The sequence below is a fragment of the Pieris napi genome, chromosome 14 (assembly GCF_905475465.1).
Source record: "Pieris napi chromosome 14, ilPieNapi1.2, whole genome shotgun sequence".
NCBI lineage: Eukaryota > Metazoa > Arthropoda > Insecta > Lepidoptera > Pieridae > Pieris > Pieris napi.
The window spans coordinates 1,456,614-1,483,428 of NC_062247.1; the positions used below are offsets into that span (position 1 = coordinate 1,456,614).

Genomic DNA, 26,815 nt, shown 5'->3' on the forward strand with positions numbered 1-26,815 from the left:
GAAAAGTGTCTTTATTAACAACATTAAATTTATATAACCTAACGTTGACCATATTTGCTTATAGTTAGACCATTTTTAAACAACAAATAATTTTGTCTGTAAAACTTTGATCTGATTTTTAATTGATTTCGTTGAAAACTCGTGTTGTTTTCAAATATTAAGACACATTATAAATGATAGTTTTCTATCAAAGCAATTATTTTGGCGGTAAGAATGTTTTATTATTATTGCGCTACATAAAGAGTATACTGCATAGTAAGGAGATATTTTGTACTTGTAATTACACCTGAAAAACTCCATGTTTTTTTAACTTACCTTGAGCAAATAACTAAAATAATTATGAATTTCATATTTTACTATATTACACGTGTTCACCCACTATGAATACATGACTTACTGTGTAGATAATGATATTACCTTGAACTTTTTGATCTTTAGTATCAAATCCAAATGTTCTGATATAAATATTGTATAATAACGATAGAAAATAGTATCTTTGTGCATTCTTCATAAGCCTTTTATAAATTTGACGAATACTTAAATGGTTCTTATCCTTGGGATTGATTTGCTCCAGTTCAAACAATTTGTATGACAATACTTGTAGAGCAAGATCCCAGGGCCGCCAGACATCACGTATTTTCTGACGGATGAAATGTGGACGATTGGGTAGTGTTAGTATGTACTATGTACTATGATCGTATGCCTACCTGCTAGCTTGGTCAAACGGCCAATTTCCAGGTATTAGGTAATCAAGGTACACAAAAACATTACTTACTTCACGTAAATTCTCATGGCTGATTTTTATATATGTTTTCGAGTGTATAGTTAAAAATAAATTGTCAATACTCCCAGACACTTTCCGTCGGCCATATTGCTTAACAGACGCTTTAAGGGTCTCAAAATAATTAGTCAACTTCACGTAAATTCTGACGCTCCATTTTTATATATGTTCATCCGACAACTATTTTAAAAGCTTTGACAAGAAGACAGACCGATCCAAGGGGCCAATCATCCCCTAAACTAAATTTTAATATCTCTATGAGTGAGAGAGCATTATCTACGCGCATGAGACTGAGTGAGACCGACTGCGCTGTTAAAGCCATGAAAATTACTTGAACAGATATTTTATAATTTTTAGAACTTTTGTTGACCAGTAAATTGTAGCAACAAAAATAAGAAAAAAATTGACACATAATAAATAATACTAAAGTTAGCCGACATTTTTTTTTTTTTCAATTTATTAATTAGAACTAAAAAATATTTTTTAAAAATACCACTTATATTTAAATAGCAGCAATTTTTTTAATTAATTATTTATTGGAAATTTGGAAACAAAGTGGAAAAATATTAATTCTTCAATATTTCTTAACAGTGGCTTTTAATCTTCATTATCATCATCATCAAATATCAATCTTGAAATTGAATATCTAAATCGTGATCGTCATCATCAGCATTATCCTTATTTTCTTCCTCTGTAAAAAACAAGTTAAACAATGAAGGTCTGAAAAAACTAAAAAGATACAAATAATATGAGAAACGAAAATAATTTACCTGATTGTTCTTCCAGCGACTCACTGACAAAACCCGGTAATTGATCTCCATCGAACCAATGAAAATCATATTTACCATCTTGTAGTGTCCAGCCATTGTTTTCGGGGTTGAAAATATTTATCATCTTCATACTTGCATTGTTCCAAAGCTAGCCCGTCGAAACTGTTGCCAAAGCTCACTTTTACAAGGTGGTAAGTTACAGGCATCGAAGTTTCTTAAATTCTTTCGATTGAATTCTTCATTTATATCAGATATCATGTATGTAAATGATAAACAACTGTAGTCTGGCAGCATCTACATCAATTATTCCAGGAAAATTGTAAACATCACAGATAAATTTTTGTATTATGTTGAATACACGTTCTTCTTCATCTACATCACCAACAAAATCCAACGTACCAAAACGGTGAAATGCTTTGTTGGTACTCTTCATTTTTCTTCAAAATATTAAACGGCTTTTGCTTGCCCTTTTTGAATAATAATAATTTTTCAAGTAATTTTCATGGCTTTAACAGCGCAGTCGGTCTCACTCAGTCTCATGCGCGTAGATAATGCTCTCTCACTCATAGAGATATTAAAATTTAGTTTAGGGGATGATTGGCCCCTTGGATCGGTCTGTCTTCTTGTCAAAGCTTTTAAAATAGTTGTCGGATGAACATATATAAAAATGGAGCGTCAGAATTTACGTGAAGTTGACTAATTATTTTGAGACCCTTAAAGCGTCTGTTAAGCAATATGGCCGACGGAAAGTGTCTGGGAGTATTGACAATTTATTTTTAACTATACACTCGAAAATATATATAAAAATCAGCCATGAGAATTTACGTGAAGTAAGTAATGTTTTTGTGTACCTTAATTACCTGATACCTGGAAATTGGCCGTTTGACCAAGCTAGCAGGTAGGCATACGATCATAGTACATACTTACACTACCCAATCGTCCACATTTCATCCGTCAGAAAATACGTGATGTCTGGCGGCCCTGGGATCTTGGACCATTGGCGATTAAAAAGAGTGGCGGAAAGTTTCTTGCCAGTTCTTCTTGCCCGCTCGACGCCCTTGACTTGCGAACTGGTAGTAATTGTAAATTTACAATTAATTTAACTTCTTTTTTAACGTTCATAAGTGTACTTATTTACCTATATGAATAAAGATATTTTTAGTTTATATAAAGACTTTATCGTATTGGAAGGAAAGGGAAGATTCCATTAAATTCCAGGTGAAGGAGCTGACACGGATAAAATGATGGCATGGACAAAATAATTTCCTTTTATGCAAGCGTTCGCCTTTGAGCATCAATTTGTAGACAACCGTCTACAAATTACACAATTAACTACGCATTCGTAGATATACTCTATGTATTCTTTGAAAACTAAGCAGATAATAAAACACGTGTTATCGGGTTAAATGTATTTTTTATTTAAATAGCCTCATGTTGAACAATATAATCAGATAAAATCTGTAGTATAAAGGATCTCTTCAGTAAATTCAACACTACAATCACAATCCTCGGTAGTATAGTGGTCAGTATCCCCGCCTGTCACGCGGGAGACCGGGGTTCGATTCCCCGCCGTGGAGTACAACCTTTTTTTCGTTTTTGTTTATTTTTCTTTTTTTTTTAAAACATCCCGGATATCACTGATAACGTCTGTTAATTTTTTTAGTTGCACTGAAATTGTTTGCAAACTGTTGTTAATGTTTTGTGTACATTCTAACTTCTTTTCCTCCATATTTAAAAACTTTGATGCATCATCCAGATCTGTAATGAAATATTAAATTGATGGGATACAAATTTTTTTTTGTAGTAACAAGCTATGTACATACATCTTTAAGTATAATAATTAATATTGTTTTAATTCATTTGCACTTTACATATTATAACTACAAAAGTCTAATTCAGAACTCTTTATGAGTGTATTGTATTAAATAAGTTTGAATGTAGTTTTATGCTCTGAAATTTGTGGATTACATAGGGCTACGGCAGAAATAAGAACCTGAATCATCACTATCTCTTTTGTGGAATCCATTCCGGTGAATTTTACTACTTGACGCTGCTGATTCATTCTCATCTGAATGACTCCGTTTTTGAGGCCTTTTTGCTTGTGTTACTGAAATATTTTTAGTTATTAATTCATAATTGTTAGTTATCACAAAGTATCTACCCATTTCATATGTAACTAAAGTACTACTACAAGAGACAGATACATACTTTAGTTAAAACAGTGTGATTAGTTTTTAATAAACATAGAAAATATATTACCATCAAATTTTGTTTCTTTTTCATCATCATTATCACTTGCAGTCTCATCATAGCAGTCATCATATACCTAAAATAGGCACAATATTAGAAATTAAATATGTATTTACTTATTAAGTGTAAAATATTGTTTACTAATAAACACCAATAATAATAATAATAAATGAAAACTTTGAGCATCAGGCACTTGAAGAAAATAATTTTAGGTTTAAATAGGTCATGACTATGATATTCTGTTCATATAGGATCTATTTATTTTAAAAGCTCCTCTACACTTTAAGAGGTAAATCATATTTTTTGGAAACATACATCTAAAGGATCCGTTTTAATGGTAACTTCATCCATGTTACCATCACTTATGACATTAAGAACACTTTCTTCAATTGGAGTGAGTGAAACATCATCTGCTAATGGCTTATTGTTTTCTTTAGCTGCCTTCATTTCAAGGTATCTCCGTTTTGTTCTATACTTCAAGTCACACCAATACTGACAACAATACAATTTTTTTTTTAAAATACTGATTAATGAGATTCTGCTCAGGAAAAGAATGATGTTGATTTACAATTGTAACTTTTAGGAAAAAGGCATTACGGGGAAATAATATATTATTCATTGTTTTATTTTATAAGAGCAGTTACAAAATTAATAGTAATGAGTCTCAGAAGTTATTGTAGATAAAAGTAAAATGGTACTACACCTTAGACCAGCCTTTTTTATCTTTAATCCCACCATTTTTAACACTGTTTAGTTTTTCAGAACATTCACTCCACAAATCTATTGAGTCCATATTTTGTCGTCTGGCACCCTTGTTTATTCCTTTAGCAAGACCAGGGTGCTCCCTTAAAAATTCTAACAGAATTAAATTTTGTTCAGCAGTTACTCGGCCCTTCATAATATTAAGGCTGTACAAACTAAGTACTTAATAAATACAAATAAGGTGTTTGGGATTTTTAAGTTCTATGTTTTGGCTCGCTCAAAATTCAAAATATTGCAGTTTTTTTTATTTCGTAAGCGATAATCAAATGGATGTCACAGTCAAAACGTCATGACACAAATATTGCCAGATATACACTAAACATCCAAAAATCTCCTTTTTACCAGAATTTTGGAGATTACTGGTTTTTACGTACTGTATTAATAAATATATAGTGTTAAGTGTATGTATTTGCCTTCAGGACATTAAAAAACCCTTTATTTTATTATTATGTGAATACATTCCTAAATAAACACATTTGTAAAATTTCAAAAATCTCAGCCGTTTTTTAATATTATTTCTATTATTAAGAAAACCAACTAGAAAAAATATATAATTAAATAATATTGTTATAATATATTTTCTATATGTATAATACTAACTAATGACAGTATACTTTTGTTAAAGTAGAAAAAAAATTTAATTTACAATTTAAATTGATAAGTAGGTACATACATCATTTTTATGTATTAAAAAAATACTAATAATAACTCATTAACAATAATTACAGAAGCGAAATTCAATAATCCATTGCTTTTTAAATATGTAGCTTGTTAAAAATTATATCCAGTCTTCAGGCAAAACAGAAATTTATTTGGTTTGAAAAGCCTGTTTATGCCTCCTCCTGGTGGAATATGAGATCAACTTCCTGGATTCAGCGCCGGTAACGGGAACGTCTGGGTATTACTGGGTAAGGCTATTAGAGCGACCAGCTCACAAAGGCATTTATTGGGCTTATTTAGACACATAATGTTTTTGATATAGACCAACCTACTAGGTACTCATAGAAACTAATCCTAATGAAAAATATAACCGTGAGGGTGAAATTCTATACCTATTCAATGTTTACATATCGTCACCCCTAGTAAACACCCAATTTGTATAACCCAGCAGAATTCAATGTACGTACATTGAACTGAAGGCGGTTACAATTAGAGTGGTCGCTCTTTGGTCGTATGTGTAAATCAATGGTCATGGCGAGGTGCAAATGGACATGTTCCGTGTGATAGGATCATGATTATATTAGTTAAGAATAGAAAATGGCCTGGAATAAATTAATTAACGGGGTGAGTATTTTATTTTTGTCAGTTCTCAAACGTTGTTGCTGTGAACTTTTAGTGTAGAATTAAATTATTATTATTATTAGCGTATAATTAATTAGACTTATCATTTGTGGGAGATCTTAGATCGAAAAACGTGTTATTTTTAATAAATTGAGTTAAGAAAACTTAGAGGGGACGTGCTTTAGAGTTTTATTTAAAAGGAAATTTGGAAGAAGAAAATTACATTTAATATATTTCTAAATAAGTTTTAAATATATTGATTCTTTAAAAAAACGAATTGTTTTTGTTTTGTTTCGATAGGTTAGTGGTTGTAGCAAGAATATTTTTCAAAATAATTATATTTCATAAACAAATTTAAGCCTTTAAGAATATAATATTGTAAAATAAGTTTGCCAATTCATTAATTAATGAATATTTAGGTTCTGTTCAAAGAAAACTTTTTCGAAATTAATAAACTAAAGAAATTTATGAATTAACAATATTTTTAATGTTCTATAGATACATAGATGTAGATGTTACGATACTTAATGTACTTGAGCACGCTTAGGTTTTCTTGGCAGTCAACTTCTTGACATAGACAAAGCGCTACAGTTTTTCGGTTCACCGCGTTTTTGTCTTGTCCTGGCCGAAAATATAAAAAATGGTTTCATATTCGATTTTCAAATTGACGCGCAGTGTATAAATTAAAATGGAAGTGAAAGTTGAAGTGGTGAGTTTTGATCTTTTAAAAATGTCGTGTACTTTTAAACGCGTACAAAAAACAGTTAAAGTTACTTTACGTTTTAGTTATAGTTAGCAAAAATTTGATTATTGACATAGTCGGTAAGAAATTTGCTGTTTTTAAGTATTTGCACCGCAAATAATTACCCTGAAACTACTAATGACATTACAGACTTTGAACTGTAACGTCGAGTTTATTGCTACGAAACACGCACTAATGAAAATTACTTTACATTTAAGCGATGGCTTTACTGTTTAATATAACATAGGTGTAACGCTGCATTAATAAGTACATATTAATTAACTAATCGGTTTTTATTTAAGTCTGATAATTCGCTGATTTAAAAATTACGATTTTTATAAATTGTATCAGCAATGAGACATTATTTAACATTACGATCTAGTTTACTTACTAATTAAAATTCTTCATCTAAACCACAATTGCTGTGAAGGGAACTATCACGAAATAATGTAATCATTTTAAGTTAAAATGAATAGATATACTAACTTTTCCAAGCTTTCGGAAATATTAAATTCTGTGTAATTTTCGTTAAAAGATCACTTTATTAACTAACTAACTCACACTTATTAAGTTCTTAAGTGATTGGTCCTACCTAGAAAGTTCGATTAATGAACACATTTAAGTGTCTTCGATCGTGCGTCTAATATGTCGTGGTCACTGCGATAATAGACTCACTCACACAATATAAAAATATATCCTGATAATAATCAAATTAACTACCACACGTAAAAACTAAAATAAATAAATCATTGGCGCTACAACCAATTTAGGTAATGTAGTCTCAGATTTCTGTATCTGTTTCATGATCATTTGTCAATCTAATAGGCACGTAGGTGATCAGCCTCCTGTGCCTGATACACGCCGTCCACTTTTGGGTCTAAGGCAAGCCGGTTTCCTTACGATGTTTCCTTCACCTTTCGGGCAAATGTTAAATACCTGCAGCTGAGTTTCATCATCGGACGTCAAGGCAGAATACAAAATACCATCCGTATCACCTTGACGTCCGTCGCTCCAAAACTGAGCGCTTCTTCAGACAATAACTGCCGCGCACCACCACAATGTGGAACCAGCTGCCCACTGAAGTATTTCCGAACCAATTTGACTTAGGATCCTTCAAGAAAAGAGCGTACCATTGCCGGTACCTGGCCGGCAGCGCGCTTGCGAGCCTTCTGGCAGTGCGAGTGTCCTTAGGCGGCGGTATCACTTAACATCAGATGAGCCTGTCCGTCTGCATCCTGTAACATAAAAAAAGTCCATTGGTGCAGGCGGGGATCGAACTTACGACCTCAGTGATGAGAGACGCACACTGAGGCCACTCGGCCAATACTGCACAGAAAAACTAAATTACTAATATAAAAAATACATAAATGTATGAAACACAAATTGCTCACAATATCTCATTATTGCATTATTGACATTTATTACAATAATGTTATCATACTTAAAAACAAAATTAACTTGAAATAAAAAATAAACTAATTCGGTCTTGCACTCTTTCGTCTCTTTTTCTCAAATTGATTTACGTTGCAATGATGAGAGAGATATATACTTTAGTGAAAATTAGCCCTATTTTACTAAAGTATTAGGCAGGTTTTTTAGTAGGTTGCTAGTCTATAAGAACTATTATTACTAATGGTTGCTCAGCGGTTTAGTAAAGGAATAATCTGCTGGATCGGATTATTAAAATCGGATCGGAAAATTAATCCTCTCCGCCTCTTAATCATCAATCGTACCGGAAAGATACAAATCAAAATATTACTACCTTTATATAATTTTATCGTTAATATGGACAATAAATATATGTTTCTTAGATTTCTGTTGTCTTAATAATTATTCCATTATTATCCCAAATCATATTAGATCAGATAGATCCCAAATGGCTTGTTGCCTATAAGGCTGTGGAACAGTCTGATCCTCAGCACAATGCTTAGCTAGGGCCAATTACAACCACAGCACAAACGCATTACAAAATTAAAACGTACCTTGTTCTTTGAAAGAAAAAATAATTGTTATCTTTCATTCTTTCTTATATTTTTTTTATTATTATTATTTTGTGTTTGTATGTGTGTTTTAAGTAATAAATGTTTTGCCTATGTCTAAATCTCTAATCACGATGTTTTCCCTCACCATACAAACAAGTGTTAAGTACAATAAAAGACAGTGTGTAGTGTATACCATTCAATCGCACGAACTGCGTTGAGAGCCTCTCTCCAACATTCCAACATTGCTCTTACGAGTTTAAATATTTAGGAATATTCAAATCCTTGCGTAATGCGGGCAAGGTACAAGGCAACATTAACCTCGAAGGATGTGATATGAATGGCAAGTGCTTTCCCATTTAAGAAGCGAACAATGATCCATAACGCTGCAATAATACGATTAGAATTTTAATATTGAAATATAATTTCGTATAGACTATTATAATTTTTCTTTGATGTGCACATTCGTAGGATGAAGAAATCATCATGAGACTATCATATATATAATTCAGAGTCGGACTTCATTACCTTATACAAAAACATACAAACAAAAAGCAGGTTACATATGTTATTAGGCAACGGATGGCCTTATCGCTAACAAACGATGTTTTCCTGGCAACCCTAGTATGGATATTGAGAACTGGCAGTAAATGTAAAATTAGAAGCATTTAATATGTATTTCTTTATTGACGTTCATAAGTGTACATTGTGTTACCTAAATGGATAAATGATTTTGAATTTAAATAAAAAACACCTACTAAGGATAAAGTACAAGAAGTGCATAAATAATGAACAAAATAAATCGTTGGTGTTGACAGTTGATCTGAGGAACGTGAAACAGCACGATTACGAGTCTGGTAGGCAGAAACATGAAAAGGCAATTTTTCTAGAAGGGAGCTGCAATTAATTTTATTTGACATGATGTCATGTAGTAGTAATAAATCGTATTGTTTTCCTCGAAAGTATCAATTTTATAATGTTCACACGCGTTTACAGGTTTTAATTTTATAAAGTCGCTTTGAATCTTTTAATTTTTCCAACGTTTTCCTTTTAAAGTATCTTTAAACTTTAATATCGAATATACAAGATATATTTTTTAATAGAAGGCAACTGTTTGCAAAGCTATAAAGGCGATATGGAGGAACAATCGAGCGTGGTAGCGTTTTACGTTCATTTTTATAGAAGTCATAAACTGATAAACGATGTACACTCCTTGACTTTTGACAACCAAACTCGTTCGATACTTCTAATTTGTCGTTGCGTCTCACTTCCTCTATGTACTTAGAAACTACGAAATATTTCTTTTAATATTAATACAGTTATTTATTAAAGTTCACCTCATATATGCTCTCAAACATCACACGTAAATCGGAGACAAAGAAAAATGAAATTTGTTGACAAAATATGTAAAAACGTATTTCACAAAATAAGCTACCATAACCGATTACTCGAATGCGGCAATTATTAACGTCACATGAAAAAAAAACTCAAATTCAAAATCATTTATTCATATAGGTAACACTTATAAACACCAATAAAGAAATACATATTACATGCTTAATTTTACATTTACAACCAGTTCTCAAATCAAGGGCGTATAATGGACGAAAAGAACTGGCAATAAACTCCACACTAAACAGTAATAGATTGCAATATTTACATAAAGATTAACTATGACATGAGAATTCACGAATCAGCGTTAAACATTACATTACACCCCGCCTTCGTCACCACAATATAAATTATTTTGTAGATAAGATATAGTTTTGGAAATATGCGAAACAAAAATCAAACTTAAATTACATTTTATTAATAGATGTTTGGAATGTGAAGTTGAATGGCAGGTAGACAGGCTAAACAGCAATACTGGTACATAATAAAATTCGTTCGACCTGTAAAGAGTGTTCAATGAAGAGTTCAAGAGAGTAGTGACACTCTCGGTCCTCAATAATACAATGATTATTTATTTAACTTAAGAAGTTTTCCTAAAATAATTCTTAAGATGCGCGTCGACAATATAGTTACGGATTCTAGTGGCTTCTTTTGTGATTACAAGTGCGGCGGATTCGATATAGTTTCTAGGTAGTGCAGCTACAGATCTTATTTCTTCCAGCATACGGTGTACCCTTCTTCGTTGAAGAAAGAGTCTTCACGACCTATTACCAAAGTCTCCCATGGATCGTGGGGCACTCCTGACTCCACACCCAAACATTCTGCGTAAGTTTTCAATCTCCCCGAACTTGGTCAGTAGTCGTACCCTAAGTTAATAGCTAAGCAAGTCAATTTTATTTACGCCTCTCAATTATACTGTAATTCAATATTACTTTGATAAGTCGAATTCAGCGCTGTGAGCGGTTTCAAATACGACCTTGTGTAAATCTAAAGCAGACAAGATGGCGGATCTTCATGATTTAAATTAACATTTCTTTAATTATTCTTAAAAGGCTAAGCATATAATGAAACCTAAACCTAAACGAGACTTAAGTTGTGGAGCTAAGTGTGACTCCCATTTGTCAAAAACAATTTTGACATACGACATAGTACGTGTTGTTCTTATTTTTTTGTTATTCGTGCTAAATCTTATACCTAGCGTTTAATGCTTTTGTTCCACTTATAATATTCTAATTTAGTAAATAAATTAACTCTTAGTTTATATTGGGAATTTATGTTAACATTTTTTTTAGGTTATTAAATAACTCCAGCATAGAGAAAAAATCCATTATCAAAGAAGAAGCTGCAGAAAAAAATAAACTGTGCGTAAAATATATGTACGAAATGTCCTGTTAAGGGGATATCCAAATCAAAATCTATTTTCATGACACTTGGACTTTTCCCCAAGTTGGAATATAAATATCAAATTTATTTTCTTTTTCTTTTAGTATTTTTTGTCAATTAATGTACTTACTTATGTTTTCTCTTTCATATATTATTTTTTATCTTTGTATTCTGTATTGGCTTTGTATATTGTCTATATGTTTTGTTTTATAATATGTATGTAACCTCTAAGATCACTAATAAAGAAATAAAATAAATCTAATGAAATAACTATTATTATAGTTTCCGAGAAATTTGTGAAGCATACACTAACAAAATTTTCACGCGCCTACTTAAAGTCATATAATCGTGATCAAATATAATCCATTTCCAATATCACTTACATAAGAAAATATTTTATATGCTATTTAGAAAGTGAATATATCTAATGATATGCCTGAACGCTACGCTAAAACTTTCAAATCGGTACGATTTCTATCAAAGCAAGTCATTATTCAGAAGCGCGGTATCCAAATTTAAAGGAGCATTATGATCGCCAACCTTCGAAAGGAGATGGCACTATAGGAAGCATACAAAGTTTTTTGTTGCGCTGGAATCGAATTGAGAACTTCCAATTCATACGTTATTACCATAATAGTAAATTAAAAATAAATTTTGAATTTCAGGTCCATTTTCGTAGTAGAAAAACGAGTGAGACTCTCTGAAGTAGAAAAGAATAGCGATGTAAAGGAAAATGCGACGGAATTAAAGATTTTTGATCAACTTAGAAGCTCTCAAAAGCGGTAAGAAAATTATTTTTTTATACTATTTTTTTTGAATAATTGAAAAAAGTCTACAATATTTCAAAAAGTGGGTAGGTACATCTTATAGTGGGTATCTCAAAATTTTTAATACTAAAAGTCACTTTTTAGGTAATTCCAACTTTTCCGATCTTTCACGTGCTTACAGCGTTTGACGAGTTTTTGTATTTGTCTAACATAAAAGTCGGGTTTTCATCTTCCGGCAGAATGTTTAATTTAAAGTGGAGCCTTAGCTAAGTATGCGACTCTGAGTCTTACCCTAAACTTAAGCTGTGCTACGCGACTAAAACTCATATATTTTGTTATAGTGGCTTCGAAATTAATGACGAAATAGAATCACCGCAGAGTCCAGTACCATCATCACCGTCAAAGGCAAAGTGCAAGATTTTCGGATTCCCAACATTATTCTATCCCTACATGCCAATTGATCCACAGGGTGAGTTAATGAATTATATTATTTATATACTGTAAATGCAATGCAAATTGACAAGTAATACGTCTCACCTATCTGTCAATTTGACATTTACATAGATACAACAAAGTGATTCCATAATACAGATAATCAATTAGTATTTCTTAATACTAGACATATTGTAGATATAGGGAGAAAATTATCGAGAAAAGTTTTAGCCTAAATACAGCAGTGTAGTGATAATTGAGTCATATTCCTATATGTGAGGGATATATGTTGATATGTTTGATCTACTACTTTATTATCAATATGCTTACTTAATTAAACTGTAAGTCACTGTGACACATTAAACATTTTTACACTAGAAAATAAATATTTTATTTTGACTACCATTTTATCTTGTTCTAAAACGCTTTTTACTGTACCTCTTCGTCTATATTTTCTTAAAATAGGTTTAAAAATAAATAAATACGGACTATTACTAATTCTAACTCTAAGTCGTTGTCTTATGAGTAAAAACGACTTCATTTTTGTCTTTACTTTTTGTCGGACAACTGATTAATTACAACCACTTGACGTTAATAGAAAATCAATAACGACATAGCTTAGGATAGAAGTTACGGTCTACATTCAATTTAATTTCCTTTCGTAGTTTTATATCTTAAAATACGAGTAAAAAGCGACAAGGTTAATGATACCTGTCGTAATAAATCCCAAAAAAATTAGGAACGGGAGTCTATGAACGCCTCTCAGAACTTATATAATTTGTATTTTGGTCATTGTCACAGTAAAATTTCATTTGGGGAAAGAGATAGAGAGAGTTAGAGTTTTCTTTTATACGTATCAGAAACCGCCATTTTATGCAACGAGTTTTGGTGAAAAGGATTTACAGTTTACATACTTGGGACGTCCATAGGTAATGGCAGCCATTTTATGTGACGAATCTAGTTTAGTAACATTTTTGTTGGTATTTCCACTCCTCAATTTTCTCTGTAAATTGAGTCAGTGCCACTTCTTCCAGGTCGCATCTACATAACCTGGTTATTCCTCGTAACGTTTTGCTATAGTTACAATGCCTGGGCCATAGTTTTAAGAGCGACCTTTCCATACCAAACACCGAACAACCTACCAATTTGGCTAACAGCGGATTACATTTGCGATATATTTTATATACTCGACGTGGTTCTTGTGAAACCGAGGTTGATATTTCTACACGACGGCTTCTGGGTTACGGATGAAGTGGAAACTAGGAAACATTATAAGAAAAAAACCCAGTATAAGGTAATTTAAAATAAATCGCCACAAAAAAAAATATTTTCTAGGCTAAGTACTTATTGGACCACCTTCGTACATATAAACCTTCCTGAATCACTTTTATTATTATAACAATTGTGATTAAAACTATTAGACCCCAGAGCTGGTGCTTTCCTCAACGAATAAGTATCGCAATACAGTGAGGAAATGCTGCCAGCGTTAAAGGAACACTGCCACAGGGACCAAACTTTTTAAAATTGTTTTAACTTTAATTTTTAATAATTTTAATATTTTTTATTATTATTTAAATTATACATATGTAGCATGATTAAATTAATAAAATTTAATTAAAGCCCATTACGTAATAGTATGCAACGTGAATTTAATGTTATATAATATAGATAGTAAATATTTTTTTTATATTTTTAATAAATATTAATTTGAAAAAATCTCATTTTAGTTTGACGTAATATCTCTCCTCCCGCTGGATATATTGTACGTATTTTTTGGTACAAAGATGGTCATACTGAGATTTCCCCGACTCCTTAAACTGCAGACATTCTGGGAGTTTCATCAGGCAATGGACCGAGTTCTTTCCTCGCCTTATGTGGTAATGATATGCGTCTCCTAGTTAAATTAATAATGATAACTGCTTGGAGTTGACCCTGAACTTCTATTGTAATTCATGAAAGAAAACATATTATTTTATTATATTATTATTCTCTAAGAAATTATATCTACCTGGTTAAACTTGGAATATTAAAATAATGTTTTAAAAGTTTATTGATAAACTCTAAACTGTACTCTCTATGTACTTTAAAAAAAATTGGAGTGATTTTGACGTAATGAGACAAAAATCTTACAAACTTTTTGATAATTTTTTTATAGATCCTAAGACGTACCAGCACGATGCTTTTAGCGTAGCAAGTTTTATTGACGCACACAGAAAAAATCATGCCGTGATTCGATCGCAGGACTTAAAAATCCTGTTTTTGATTACAGGTACGAATAGGAAAAACATTGTTCTACATTTTCTATTTAATTCATCTAAACGCCTGCGCTTATTACGCCATAAGTGACTATATTGGCCTCGGCTCCAATTCTTGGGTCTACGATAACGAAGGCAACGCGTACATCCGGTGTTTCTACTTTGCTACTAAAACTGCTACTTCCATAGGTATTATATTATCAATAATAATATGAATAAGTAAACACGTGTTCGCCTTACAGATTTTTTTTATGTGGAGGCAAACGGGTAGGAGGCTCACCTGTTATGTGATACGCCCATGGACTCAAATTGCAAGAGGGCTCGCAAGTGCGTTGACGGCCTTTTAAGAATTAGTACGCTCTTTTCTTGAAGGACTTTTAGTCGAATTGGTTCGGAAATACTTCAGTGGGCAGCTGGTTCCATATAGTGGTAGTGCGTGGCAAAAACTGCCTTAAGAATCGCTCAGTTGTGGAACGACGGACGTCGAGGTGATACGGATGGTATTTTGTAATGAAACAGAAACATTTCGTTATAGAATTTGTTTATCCATAATTAATAAGTGATTTTATTTAGAATATTTTTTTAAATCTACAAAAACCGTTTTTAAAAAGTTTGTTGTAACTTAAAGGTGGCTACGGCGTAGCTCGTAGCTACGACTACGTCAAATTATATTGATTAGAATTTTTACTGTAATAGAAAATGGTCTTATTTTGGTAAATGTTTGCTATACATACGACACAACATTTATCATGTAATTATAAAATCATTAATAATCATCTTAATACTTATATAATCATGTTTTCTACATGATTATATTTATTATCAGAATATTTATTGTTATGTTATGTTATTAAAATTATTTGTTTTTATTATCAGAATAAAACAAGAAGACTAAAAGAAGGAAAATAAAACTATAGATTTTATTATAAATTGGCCCTTACTTTATTTAGTTATGTTAAATTTTTATATTGTAATGCGAAGCGTAAATAAATAAATATTTTTTTATTAATCAAAGAGATCTCTTAAACTGAAACTTTAGATGAAAAGCTTTAATAATATATTTATAACACTTTACCGCAAGTATCCATCAAAGATTGCCAATCAAATAATACTTATCTCATTGATATATACATGAATTTATTACATTTTTTACGAAACGACCGACCGATTTATTACTACAAAGTAGATTTATTTATTAAATTAGTAATTAAATTATTGCATTTAAACCCCGCCACTTCTGTAAAGTGTTTCAGTTATCTTTCATATTGTTATTATTTTTTTTAATATAATCGCGGGGCAAACGGGACGCCCAAAAAGAGCAGTCATCGCAGCCCATGGACATCCATTTTTAGTGGGTGCGTTGCCGGCCTTTGAGGCAGGTACACACGTAGCATTTAATGTTATAGGTAAAAATCCCAAACCAGGCAACACATGGGAATATTTATTTATGACAGCGGCGTGGCTGATGGGAGTATTCGTGTTCGCTGTACTCATAGGACAAATTCGTGATATCATTGCTACAGCCACGAGGCAGAAGGTATCATTTGTTTTGTTTCATTCTCAAAATATTTGGCTTTTAATAAAAAATATAGTTTTTGTAAATTTTTAATAATTGTTTCTTTAAAGAATATGTGTGACTATGGTATTTTTTTTGAAACTATACTGAATAATTAAATCTAATTTTATCGATAATTTTTTGTCCACGACGGCCCCCCTAAGGGAGCGATATATTTGATTAATGAGTGTATCAATATACAGCCAAAACCAATATGGAATCTCAATCCAATTTTAGCTGTCATAGACTGACAATTCAATCCATTTTTAAAGAAAAGCATGCCAATATTCAATCCATGGACTGAGATACCAATCTAATTATTCAACCAATAGTTCAGAGAGCGGATAAGAGATTGAAGATTGCCCTCTGTATGAAAATGAATGTTTACTCATGCCAACAACCTATCTGTCCATTTTGACAGTTGCTTCGATTGGCCAAACAGTTTGGACAGTTATAACAGACATTTATTGGATGTTTGAACTTTTAATGTAATTTTTATCTTGTCGCGAATTAAAAATGTTATTCCCAGACGGAATATCGTAAGAAAGTGGACGGCTGCGTGCGATATTTACGCAGATTGAATATGCCTGCAAGTCTCCAACGACGTGTTACCTGCTGGTTCAAATATACTTGGAAAACACAAAGGTGTTTTGGTAAGTCTAAAAAACGTACGTCATAAATGTCAATTAGTATATTTCCCTTTTTATATGCGTTCAAAAGTTATTTGAATATCTCTGGAGCTACGTTTGGCGGATAAAATATAAATAAATGCTTTGGTTTAATTCCGAATGGTATTTTTTTAAATATATTTGCGTTAATAATTATATACCTAACATTTAGTAAGAATTAATTACAGAATATTAAATTTACAAATTATTTGGAAGGAAACCTCAGCGTACAGCTGGTATACCGTCGTGAGGTCTTGAGACCCACAAGAAAAGCACTCACGTGCCAATAATATATATATATTTTTTATACGTAATGTGTAGTGGTGTCGATTTCTAAGCTTTATTGGTTATGGTTGAGGTGTTAATGGCAACCTGTTTTTGGGGAATGGTGATGCCTATAGAGGCATTCCGTTGATGAATGTATTAGTTAGCTAGCTGTTGCGCCTATAACTGTCGGACAAAACATTGTATGTATTATTATAATAAAATATATTATATTTACTCATGGTAATTTAATTTAAAAAAATCTGTTATTTTTAGAACAATTTTGTATTTATTATTTTATTTAATAAACATAAAAAAAAATTATGTATCTGTTTCATGATCATTCGTCAATCTTATAGGTAAGTAGGTGATCAATCTCCTGTGTCAGAGATAGGTCGTCGACTTTTTTGGGTCTACGGCAAGTTGGTTTTACTCACTATGTTTTGCTCCCTTTCCACGAGAAATTCCATTGATGCACCTACGACCTCAGTGATGAGAATTGCACGCTGAGGCCAACACTTCATTTAATTAAATAGTTGTAGTTGTAGTTGTATACGTATAATTTTTAGATGAGGCCAGAATCCTAAATTCATTACCATACAATATGAAGCGTGACGTCGCACTCGAAGTCCACATTTCCACATTAAGTAAGGTAATTGATAATATTATCTATGGATAGAAGTACATTAACACAATTCACAACCATTAAAACAGTTATTTTACTTTATAGAGCATTCTAGAAACGGTTCTATTTTTAATAGGCAAAAAATCTAAATTATTTCCTTGATGATGGCAAGCGGCCCGATCGATGTCTTTGAATTCTTGGACGATGGGACGGTCTTTATATGGGAAGCTACTTGGACACGATAGCTTCGTCTCCCCTTCCTCAGACACGCAGAAAAGCTGCCGCGGCCACAGTTCAGAGGGAAAAATAAACGGCTCAAATATAAGAGAACTCCACCTTTGATTTAGTTGCCTTTGGAGTAGAGACTCTTAGGCCGTGAGGTTCAAGTGAACAGGCGCTAATTAAAGATTTAAGTTGGCGCCTAGTAGATGGTGCCGGTGACCCCAAAGCTGGTGCTTTCCTCGCTCAACGAATAAGTATCGCAATACAGCGAGGAAATGCTGCCAGCGTTAAAGGTACACTGGCACAGGGACCAAACGTTTTAAAATGGTTTTAATTTTCTATTTATCAATTTTTAATAATCATTATTCCTATGTAGGTTAAGAATGTAAATACTGTATATTTATGTGTTAAAAATAAATATTAGGTTCAGCTATTCAGAGACTGTTCAGCATCTCTCCTCCGCGACCTGGTGTTGCAACTTCGACCTGTTTCCTTCCTCCCAGGGGACGTGGTCGTTAGAAAAGGAGATGTGGGACATCAGATGTATATCATAAAAACTGGGAAGTGCGTTGTAAGTACCAATGGATTATGTAAAATGTTTTAGTTTGATATTCGAGAACTGACTTTCCTAAAGAGGTGCTGGCAGTAATTTAGTTTTTCCTAATTAATTTCTGCAGTGTTTGAGCAGTGTTGGCCTAGTGGCTTCAGCGTGCGACTCTCATACCTGAGGTCGTAGGTTCGATACCCGGCTTTGCACCAATGGACTTTCTTTCTATGTGCGCATTTCACATTTGCTCGAACGGTGAAGGAAAACATCGTGAGGAAACCGACATGTCTTACCAAAAAAGGCGTGTGTCAGGCACTGGAGGCTGATCATCTACTTGCCTATTAGATTTAAAAGTGTTCATGAAACAGATTCAGAAATCTGAGGCCAAGACCTAAAGATGTTGTAGCGCCACAGATTTTTTTTTAAATTAATTTCTTGTGTTTGGTATTTGTTTCGTGTATAAATTTTTTTTATTGCATTAGTTTCGATTTTTATAAATAAAATAAAAATATATATGTTATATATGTATATTTTTCAAGGTTATGTCTCCAGATGAGAAAGAAGTTTTAGCAACGTTAAGCGAAGGCTCTGTTTTTGGTGAAATCAGTCTTCTTGGCATCGACGGACTTCGACGGCGTACTGCTACTGTTCGGTAATAAAGTTTTTTTTCTGTAACAGGAGGCACATCTGATGTTAAGTGATACCGCCCCCTGACACTCACATTTCCAGAGGGATCGCTAGTGCGTTGCCGGCCTTTAAATATTTTTGTATCTTCATTGTAATAATGGTTTAGCATATATATTTGGCAAGTAACTTACCGAGTCCTGTCTTGATCGACTCTTACTTACTTTTACTTACCTAATATATGATTTCAAAGTCGCGTTACCCACGAATGGGGCAAGTGGGTGATCAACCTTCTGTATCTACCAACTCGAAACAATAATTCTTCCGCTGAAAATTATTTATTTTATGTTTAAACTAAGGCAACAAACACGTTATCTACATAGACCGTAAACTTATAAAAAAAATATTTATATAAATGATAATATTTAAGTTTGAAATTACCAGTTTCGTCATCGGACGTCAAGGCAGAATGCGAACTTCCACTCGTATCATCTCGACGACCCGTGTCCCACAACAAGTGTCCTTCAAGAAAAGAGCGTACCAATTCAATTCACAAATTAAAAGGCCGGCAACGCACTAGTTACTTGTTAGTTCTGACAATTTGCTATAACTTAAATTATTATAATTAATTTAATTTAATAATATTCCAAATATTACATATTATCTTTCGTTTTTCAAATAGATCTCGCGGCTATTCCACTCTCTTTGCTCTCTCTCGTAACGACCTCGACACAGCCTTAAGTTATCACAAAGAAGCTGAACAAATCCTTAGACGTAGAGCCGATCAAATAATAAGAGAGAACGCGGCCAGACAGACAAAGCAACAGATAGCAATAGACGCAAAAAGAGAGGACTCAGATCTTAGAAAGAGAAGAAAGAGTGGGGGAAGTAGCGAGAGTGTGAAGAGTAGAAGAATGAGATCGGCAAGTGCTCTATCGAAGCGGAAGTTGTCTATGGTGTCTGAAGATAAGGTTTGATTTTTTCATTATTTTAGTTCCCAGAGCTATAAATTGTGCTATTTCGTTACGACTTTTTTTGTAAGAATTAGAATTGTTTTATACTAAGACCATGATATTATGATGAACATTAGTAGGTACTCCACCTCCGACAGAAAGAAGGCCTTCTCCAAATTCTTCCACTTGTCTCTCTCCTCGCCACCATTTCCCAATCCTTCCCCGCTATCCCTTTTATTCCATCTTCCCATCTTTTGGTGGGTTTTTTCTTCCCATTCCAAAAGGTCTTTTTGTGCAATGTGATCACCCCATTTCCCCTTTTTGTGTGTGTTGATACTGTTATTTTTGTTATTTATGCACACATGTCAGAAGGGAAACTTCTTTGGCAAACAAATTTTTAACTCTTGTTCATATTTATACAAATCTAAAACTTTAGATTTCAGATAGATTTCCTCTAAGGGAGGGAAAAAGGAAGATATTATGTTGGGAATTTCATGAATTGAATACTAATTTATTGTCATTAAAATATTAAAAGTGTCGAATAATACACAAATAATTAATTTATTTTTTAAATTTATTTCTTCGATCATAAAAGTTCGTAGCATTTTAATTTACAATTCGTCATTTGAGATTTCATTAAATTATTTTGCATAAAATATAAAATACTAATAATTTATAAAATCATTTTAATAATAGAATTTCTAAGGTAATTTAGCCTTCTCACTCGCTCTCAATCGGTCTAAATCGCTCTCTCCCTTTTCTTCGACAAAAACGCTGCACATCTTCGTGACGTTTCCGTAAAAATTTACCCTCATGCGACTAAAGAAGTTTCACTTCAATAACCTATAATAATATAGAGTTCAGGCACCTCTCATTCGAATTCTTTGCGAATATAACAAAATCTCAAATCTCGCCTAAAGAAGTTTTACTTCAAAAGATTTGTATAAAAAAAATTAACTGAATTTTATCTGCATATTTTTTATTAATATACTTTCCCTCCAGTTAGTGTTAAAAAATTCATTCATAATAATATCATGTTTTCATCTATAGCCTCAACACGCTGACGTACGAAGTGCTTCGCCAGATATAAGGGAAATGAAAATTTCAACACCCATTCCTACTATTATATTTTCTAACGAAATGAATTAAATTTTAGAGTCCTATTTAATTAGAAGTCCAAAAGAGGCTATTATAGTCACAGGAAATGTTATGTTAGTCTGTGTATCTGTATAAATTAAAGCTGAAACTTTAATGCATGTTTTAGAATAATGTTCCGTTCAGCTGTAAGCTCGAAATTTTTTTTTTTTTATATAACATATACGTTTATCTGCGACTCTCATATCTGAGGTCGTGGGTACCAGAGTACTTTCTATGTGCGCATTTAACAATCTCGCTCGTACGGAGAGGATAAACATCATGAGGAAGCCGGAATTTTTTAAATCCAATCGATGACATGTGTCAGAAGGCTGATTGTCTATGAAACTAAACTGATCAAATAAACGGATGCAATCTGAGGCTAAGAACCTATTTCTTTCTATTTCTACTCTCAAACATCACACGTTAAAATAAGGTTTCAAATACTAGTCAAAATATCTCAACGTGTGAGATATTTAAAAAAAACTTTATTTAAAAGATTACACTTTTTATTTTAATGATTTACAAATTACTTAGATTATCTAGAGCCTAGTGCTAGGTGGTGATGTGAATGACCAGTTGTCACGAGTCTTCTGTAGGATGCCGGTGGTCACTGGTGTCATCTTAGGAATGCAGTCTTAATGACTTACTGTTTATTAATGTGCATTTGTTCTTAATGACTTATTGTTTCATTTCAAGGTGTCATTGCTCGGAGTTGTTTATCTTTATGAGAGGTGTCAGGTTTCTCAATAATTAGATCATTGTTATTTCTTTTAAAAAGAACCCTAGTGACTTGGGTGGCTTCACTCTCCCCTTCCAAATTCGAAGTCCTAGGTTTCCAAACCTTGGATCTGAGAATTTTAACAAAAATGATAATAACAATTATTATAGTTATAATACTGATCCAACTATATTGAATAATTTCGTGTTGTCTTGATCACTAAAAGAATCCATAGTTTTTAGTTGTTTCAGCTTAGACTTGACTTTTGTAGCGTCATATACAATGTCTATTTCTGATGCAGTTTCTATAATTGGAGTATCAATATTAGCAATTATCATTTTGTCTTTTGACTCTGTGGTTTTGAACATTTTTATACCAGAAATATTTAATTCACAGTTTTCACCATACAAAATGTTTGATCCTTTTGTCCATAGAGTTTCTTGATGATTATTGCAATTTGCACTTACTTCTGTGGTTTTATTCAAAAACATGTATATGGCTTTTGGTGAAATTTGGAATACTTCCTGAACTGGGCATTTTATTGGAACAGCTTGACACTTATCACTTTCTTTCTTGTTTAGTATTTCTGACTCATAAGTATTGATTTAAATTAAACTTCCTTTAAATTTCGGCAGTCCTCTACTTCATAGATTTCTTCATTGTTGTATGCTAAAGTAACCTTTTGCATTACAGGATAGGTATAGGAGGGATTATTTTGGATATTGGGAACAATTTTCCTTGACTTATAAACTTGAATCTTAATTAACGGTATATTAATAACAAAGTATATTATCTGATTTATAATTCGACTATTTACTGTAATAAAAGATTCTATATCATTTATATTATTAGATAACATTACTTCTTTTGGTATACTATTTATAGTATCCTTTAAAATATGAGATTGTAAAATGCTATAATGAAACATATTATGTTCTGCAAAAGTAATCGCAGTACTAAGTCTTTCAGATACATCTTGTAAAATTTGAGCCTGTAATAATAAGGACAACGCTACGTTTTGTTGTATTTTTGAATTAAATACTCCTTGAAATTGTTGATTAATTTGCTGTTGAATTAAGGTAATATTAGCAATTTGCTTATTATATTCTTCCAATGTATCATCTGTTACAGATATTTGTTTATTATATGCTACTCGTAGAGTTTCTAAATCTTTCTGAATACTATCTAAATCGTCTTGATCTAAATTTCCAGTAATAGATTTGATTATAGATCCTAATCTATTAATTAATCCACGCTTTACGCGACTATTACTTTGTATATTCAAATGTTTACAAATTTCCCTGATCGTTTCTAAAATAATATCAATTCTCTGATATACATGCTTGACTTCATCAGATTTAAATCTAGTGAGAGCATTTTTCATAGAATTTTTAATACTATCTAGGTTATTCTTTATAGGTTTGATATCTAATTTATGAATAATTGCCCACCGTCCTTCTAGTAATCGAGTTGGTTTAGATTCTATTAAAATTGCATTTTCCGATGGAGTTGGTTTCTGAACTTGAATGCTGTGACGAAGAAGATGAGTCTGGAACAATATTTAGTTCTTCAACATGATATGATCGACCATTACTCAATTTATATTTAGTATGTGGCTCTATACTGACTATAGTGAACGGACTTAAAAATCTAGGTTTAGTTTTGTGCCGATCTGCCATGCTTTTTTTTAAATAAGCGACATTACCTACTTTATAAATCTTAGGGGTTTTAATTTTTTTATTAATTCTTTCATTTCTAACTTCTTTTCCTCGTTTTAATAATTCATGAACATTTTTATTTAAACTTTTTGAAAATTCCCGCTGTTGAGCTGTATAATTTTGTATAACTACTTTGAATTAGAATTGTGTCTAATCTGTCTGGACCGTTCTCTGAGTCCTGTATGCCGGTTAGTGGTGGGTCTTATGTTGCATCTACATAGCTTCTTTTTTCTGTGTGACTATTTTCTCTTAGGTTTTGTTTTGCTGTTTGATCCAATATTTTGATCTCTTTTGTATTCTGGGTTAGTTGCTTTTCTTTGTTGGTTGGTTTGGTTTTTAATTATTTTTCTTTATATTGTTTATATTTTAAGCAACCTAACCTGTCCAAACCTGTGACATCTTTTGCATTGCATTATTTTTTTTTTCTTATAAGGCTTCAAATGTTACTCTCATTTGACTTAGGTATCTTCTGTTTTTTCACTGTTGAGGATGTCAAATTTGTTATGCGTCTTAGTATTGTCTCTGCAGATGGGGCTCGTTTCCTTTCTTTTTTGCCTTTTAAGAGGTACTTGATCATTTTGCCATGGGTTTAAAAGGTTCTTATCATTATTTTTAGGCTCCAGTTCATTGTTTTGAGATTGTTTACTGCTGGTTTTACTTGCTGCCACTGATGGTAGACTGTTACTACGGTTTCTGATGAACATACGTTTGTGTAATTGATCATATTATTAGGATTATTTGTAGTTTTATTGGTTTCGTTCATATTGTTCCCACGAGTGAGGTAGAAATAAATAGTCACTTGAAGGGTGACGCTTTAGTAACCGCCGCCCGAGACTCGGCGTTGTTGCTCGTTTAGCACCACCCGGGGGAGACGTATTGTTTCATTCCAAGGTGTCATTGCTCGGAGTTGTCTATCTTTATGAGTGGTGTCAGGGTTCTCAATAATTAGATCATTGTTATTTATTTTAAAAAGAACCCTAGTGACTTGGGTGGCTTCACTTAAGAAAAAATAATATCAGAACTTATCGCTACGCACCGCTAACCAGATTCGTGCAACTTCCTCACAATCTAGTGGCCCGCAATATCTGAGCGCACAACTCATGAGGGGACTCTTTGTATTGAATATGTCGCAAGCATCCACTGTAAATACATAAATATACGTCCATACATGTAGGAATAAAGAAAATAGTAATTAATTAAGGGTGGTAGTTTTACTCGATTATAATAATCCTTATTTAGGGTTAGATTATTTTAATTGTCATAAGAATCTCTATATTTTATCAACTTTTATAAATAATGCTATATCTACAATACTATATGTTACAAGCTATCTAGCATTCATAAGATTACTTATGTATACTAATGATAAAAGGAAGATTATAGTTTATTATTACGGCTAATCAGATCCTTATGAGATTTGATATACGCAGGCAGGACTATGGATTTATACAGCCTGCATATTTTATGTAGACAAAGTAGTGAACGAAAATTAAAATTATTTTATAAGTTGTAATCTGTAGTAAATTAAATATTAATGTAATATAATTACAATGTCCAAATATTTGACCCACATCTGACATGACTTATGGCAATTTCCTTTATGGGAAAGTAGAGTCAATTGGGCAACGCGAAATACCTATTTTTTATCTAAAATCAAACCAAAGAATTTAAGGTTATATAATCTTGATACATAATGCTATAATTTTAGCAAGAAAAGATCATAAAAGAATACAATTACAACAATTTAATTTATAATATTTGAGATATAAGAAAATACAATCTCGTTATTTAAAAATACATCAATACCGTAGATAATTTGACCAGAACATCGGCATCCTTTGATGAGGCTCTTCTGAAAAGAAATGGCTCCTTTTGCCACGTGTTTGAAAATAAATATAAAAAAACGGCGGTGTGTCAACCACAGAATGCTACTTGTCTATTAGAAAACCAAATGATTACGAAATGTACAGAAATCTGAAGCGCAGACCTAAAAGGTTGTATTGCTATTGTTTTTTTTAGAAATTTGTAAAATGCGAATGCTGTATCTTACAATACGACACCCAATTTTGATCTAGTTCTTTCAATGTCCTTAGCGCTGATTTCACAAAAAACAGAACATGCTCCGAAATCTCAATATTAATGTCGGTATCGTTATTGGAAGTTACTGATTCATTTTTTGACATAACTTGGTATTAGTATACAATTTACAATTACGGTTGGATAATTCAGCGCCGATAATTTTATGCATATTGAAAAATTGTAAAACGGGAAATCCTACTCTCTTGCGTGGGTTTAGAATAGAAGTTATTGATATTGTTATTAGAATAAATGAATATTTATTTACATGAAATTATGTATTTATTATAGAATCTCTAGATTTTATAAATTAAAATATTTTCATGTGTGTTTTATTTCCTTAATTTATACGATTCCTAATCGACTTTTATAACCCTACACCCTGGTTTACAATTTGACATATTCCTACAAAAACACTGTTTTTATTGTGGTCCGAAGGGGGAATGTAAATGGCAAAATTTAATCATCACAGTTCAATCACCGTTTTTGCAATTCACCAATCCATACATCTACAAGCGTATTAAGAACTGTCCGACATTCGAAAGACCCAAGGAGCTCTCGGAGCTCAAGACTGGCATGAGGGTTCCGGAATGGTATATCCGTCATGTTTATCAAGCACAGGGCTCTGGAATAATTCTGCCATAGAATTATCAAATATGTCAGTAAGATGAAGACGGACTACACGGAATAGCACAAGAGGTAACGCGGGTCCCGCCGGCCTGCGGGGTCCGAACCGCCCATAAATATTATTTATATATTTATTAAAGAAATTAAACAGATACATCTGTATACAGTAAAAATAAAATAAAAGTAAAATAAACACGTTGGACATATCCACAAAAAGTTTCACTGATAAAAAATATAATACAAAGCAAAACATGAGAGCACAAAATTTATAAATTAGGAGAACGTCA

General features: G+C 32.3%; 3 protein-coding genes and 1 non-coding gene across 11 annotated transcripts in view; 2 read left to right on the forward strand and 2 right to left on the reverse strand.

Moving 5' to 3' along the window:
• LOC125055718 (venom serine carboxypeptidase-like) overlaps nucleotides 1-435 on the reverse strand; it is a 37,567-nt gene extending 37,132 nt beyond the window's left edge. For 4 of the 7 annotated variants that reach the window (XM_047658220.1, XM_047658222.1, XM_047658223.1 and 1 more), the window contains exon 1: nucleotides 316-435. In XM_047658220.1, coding sequence (XP_047514176.1) covers nucleotides 316-350 — 35 coding nt within the window. In that variant the 5' untranslated portion in view covers nucleotides 351-435. The remainder of the gene's footprint in view (nucleotides 1-315) is intronic. The other 3 variants (XM_047658226.1, XM_047658224.1, XM_047658219.1) reach the window with 2 other exon arrangements.
• Nucleotides 436-3,056: 2,621 nt separating this feature from the next.
• Nucleotides 3,057-3,128, forward strand: Trnad-guc. Its single transcript has one exon. It is a non-coding gene; the product is annotated as a tRNA-Asp (tRNA).
• Nucleotides 3,069-4,846, reverse strand: LOC125055971. Its single transcript, XM_047658764.1, has 5 exons — nucleotides 4,505-4,846; nucleotides 4,117-4,293; nucleotides 3,811-3,877; nucleotides 3,545-3,658; nucleotides 3,069-3,309 (listed from the first exon to the last, which is right to left on the reverse strand). The coding sequence occupies exons 1-5, from the start codon at nucleotides 4,697-4,699 to the stop codon at nucleotides 3,152-3,154; spliced, it is 711 nt and encodes a 236-aa protein (XP_047514720.1). The 5' UTR covers nucleotides 4,700-4,846; the 3' UTR covers nucleotides 3,069-3,151.
• An 870-nt stretch (nucleotides 4,847-5,716) lies between these two features.
• On the forward strand, nucleotides 5,717-22,288 carry LOC125056264 (cyclic nucleotide-gated cation channel beta-1). Of its 2 annotated transcripts, none has more exons than XM_047659294.1 (15): nucleotides 5,717-5,847; nucleotides 10,679-10,782; nucleotides 11,250-11,318; nucleotides 12,006-12,122; nucleotides 12,449-12,576; nucleotides 13,574-13,833; nucleotides 14,267-14,416; nucleotides 14,809-14,983; nucleotides 16,201-16,331; nucleotides 16,879-17,002; nucleotides 17,851-17,933; nucleotides 18,553-18,699; nucleotides 19,215-19,327; nucleotides 19,982-20,270; nucleotides 21,303-22,288. In XM_047659294.1, the coding sequence occupies exons 1-15, from the start codon at nucleotides 5,821-5,823 to the stop codon at nucleotides 21,399-21,401; spliced, it is 2,016 nt and encodes a 671-aa protein (XP_047515250.1). In that variant the 5' UTR covers nucleotides 5,717-5,820; the 3' UTR covers nucleotides 21,402-22,288. The 2 variants fall into 2 exon arrangements, with proteins under 2 accessions (XP_047515250.1, XP_047515251.1); XM_047659295.1 differs by lacking the exon at nucleotides 5,717-5,847 and adding an exon at nucleotides 6,415-6,553.
• The last annotated feature ends 4,527 nt before the right edge of the window (nucleotides 22,289-26,815 follow it).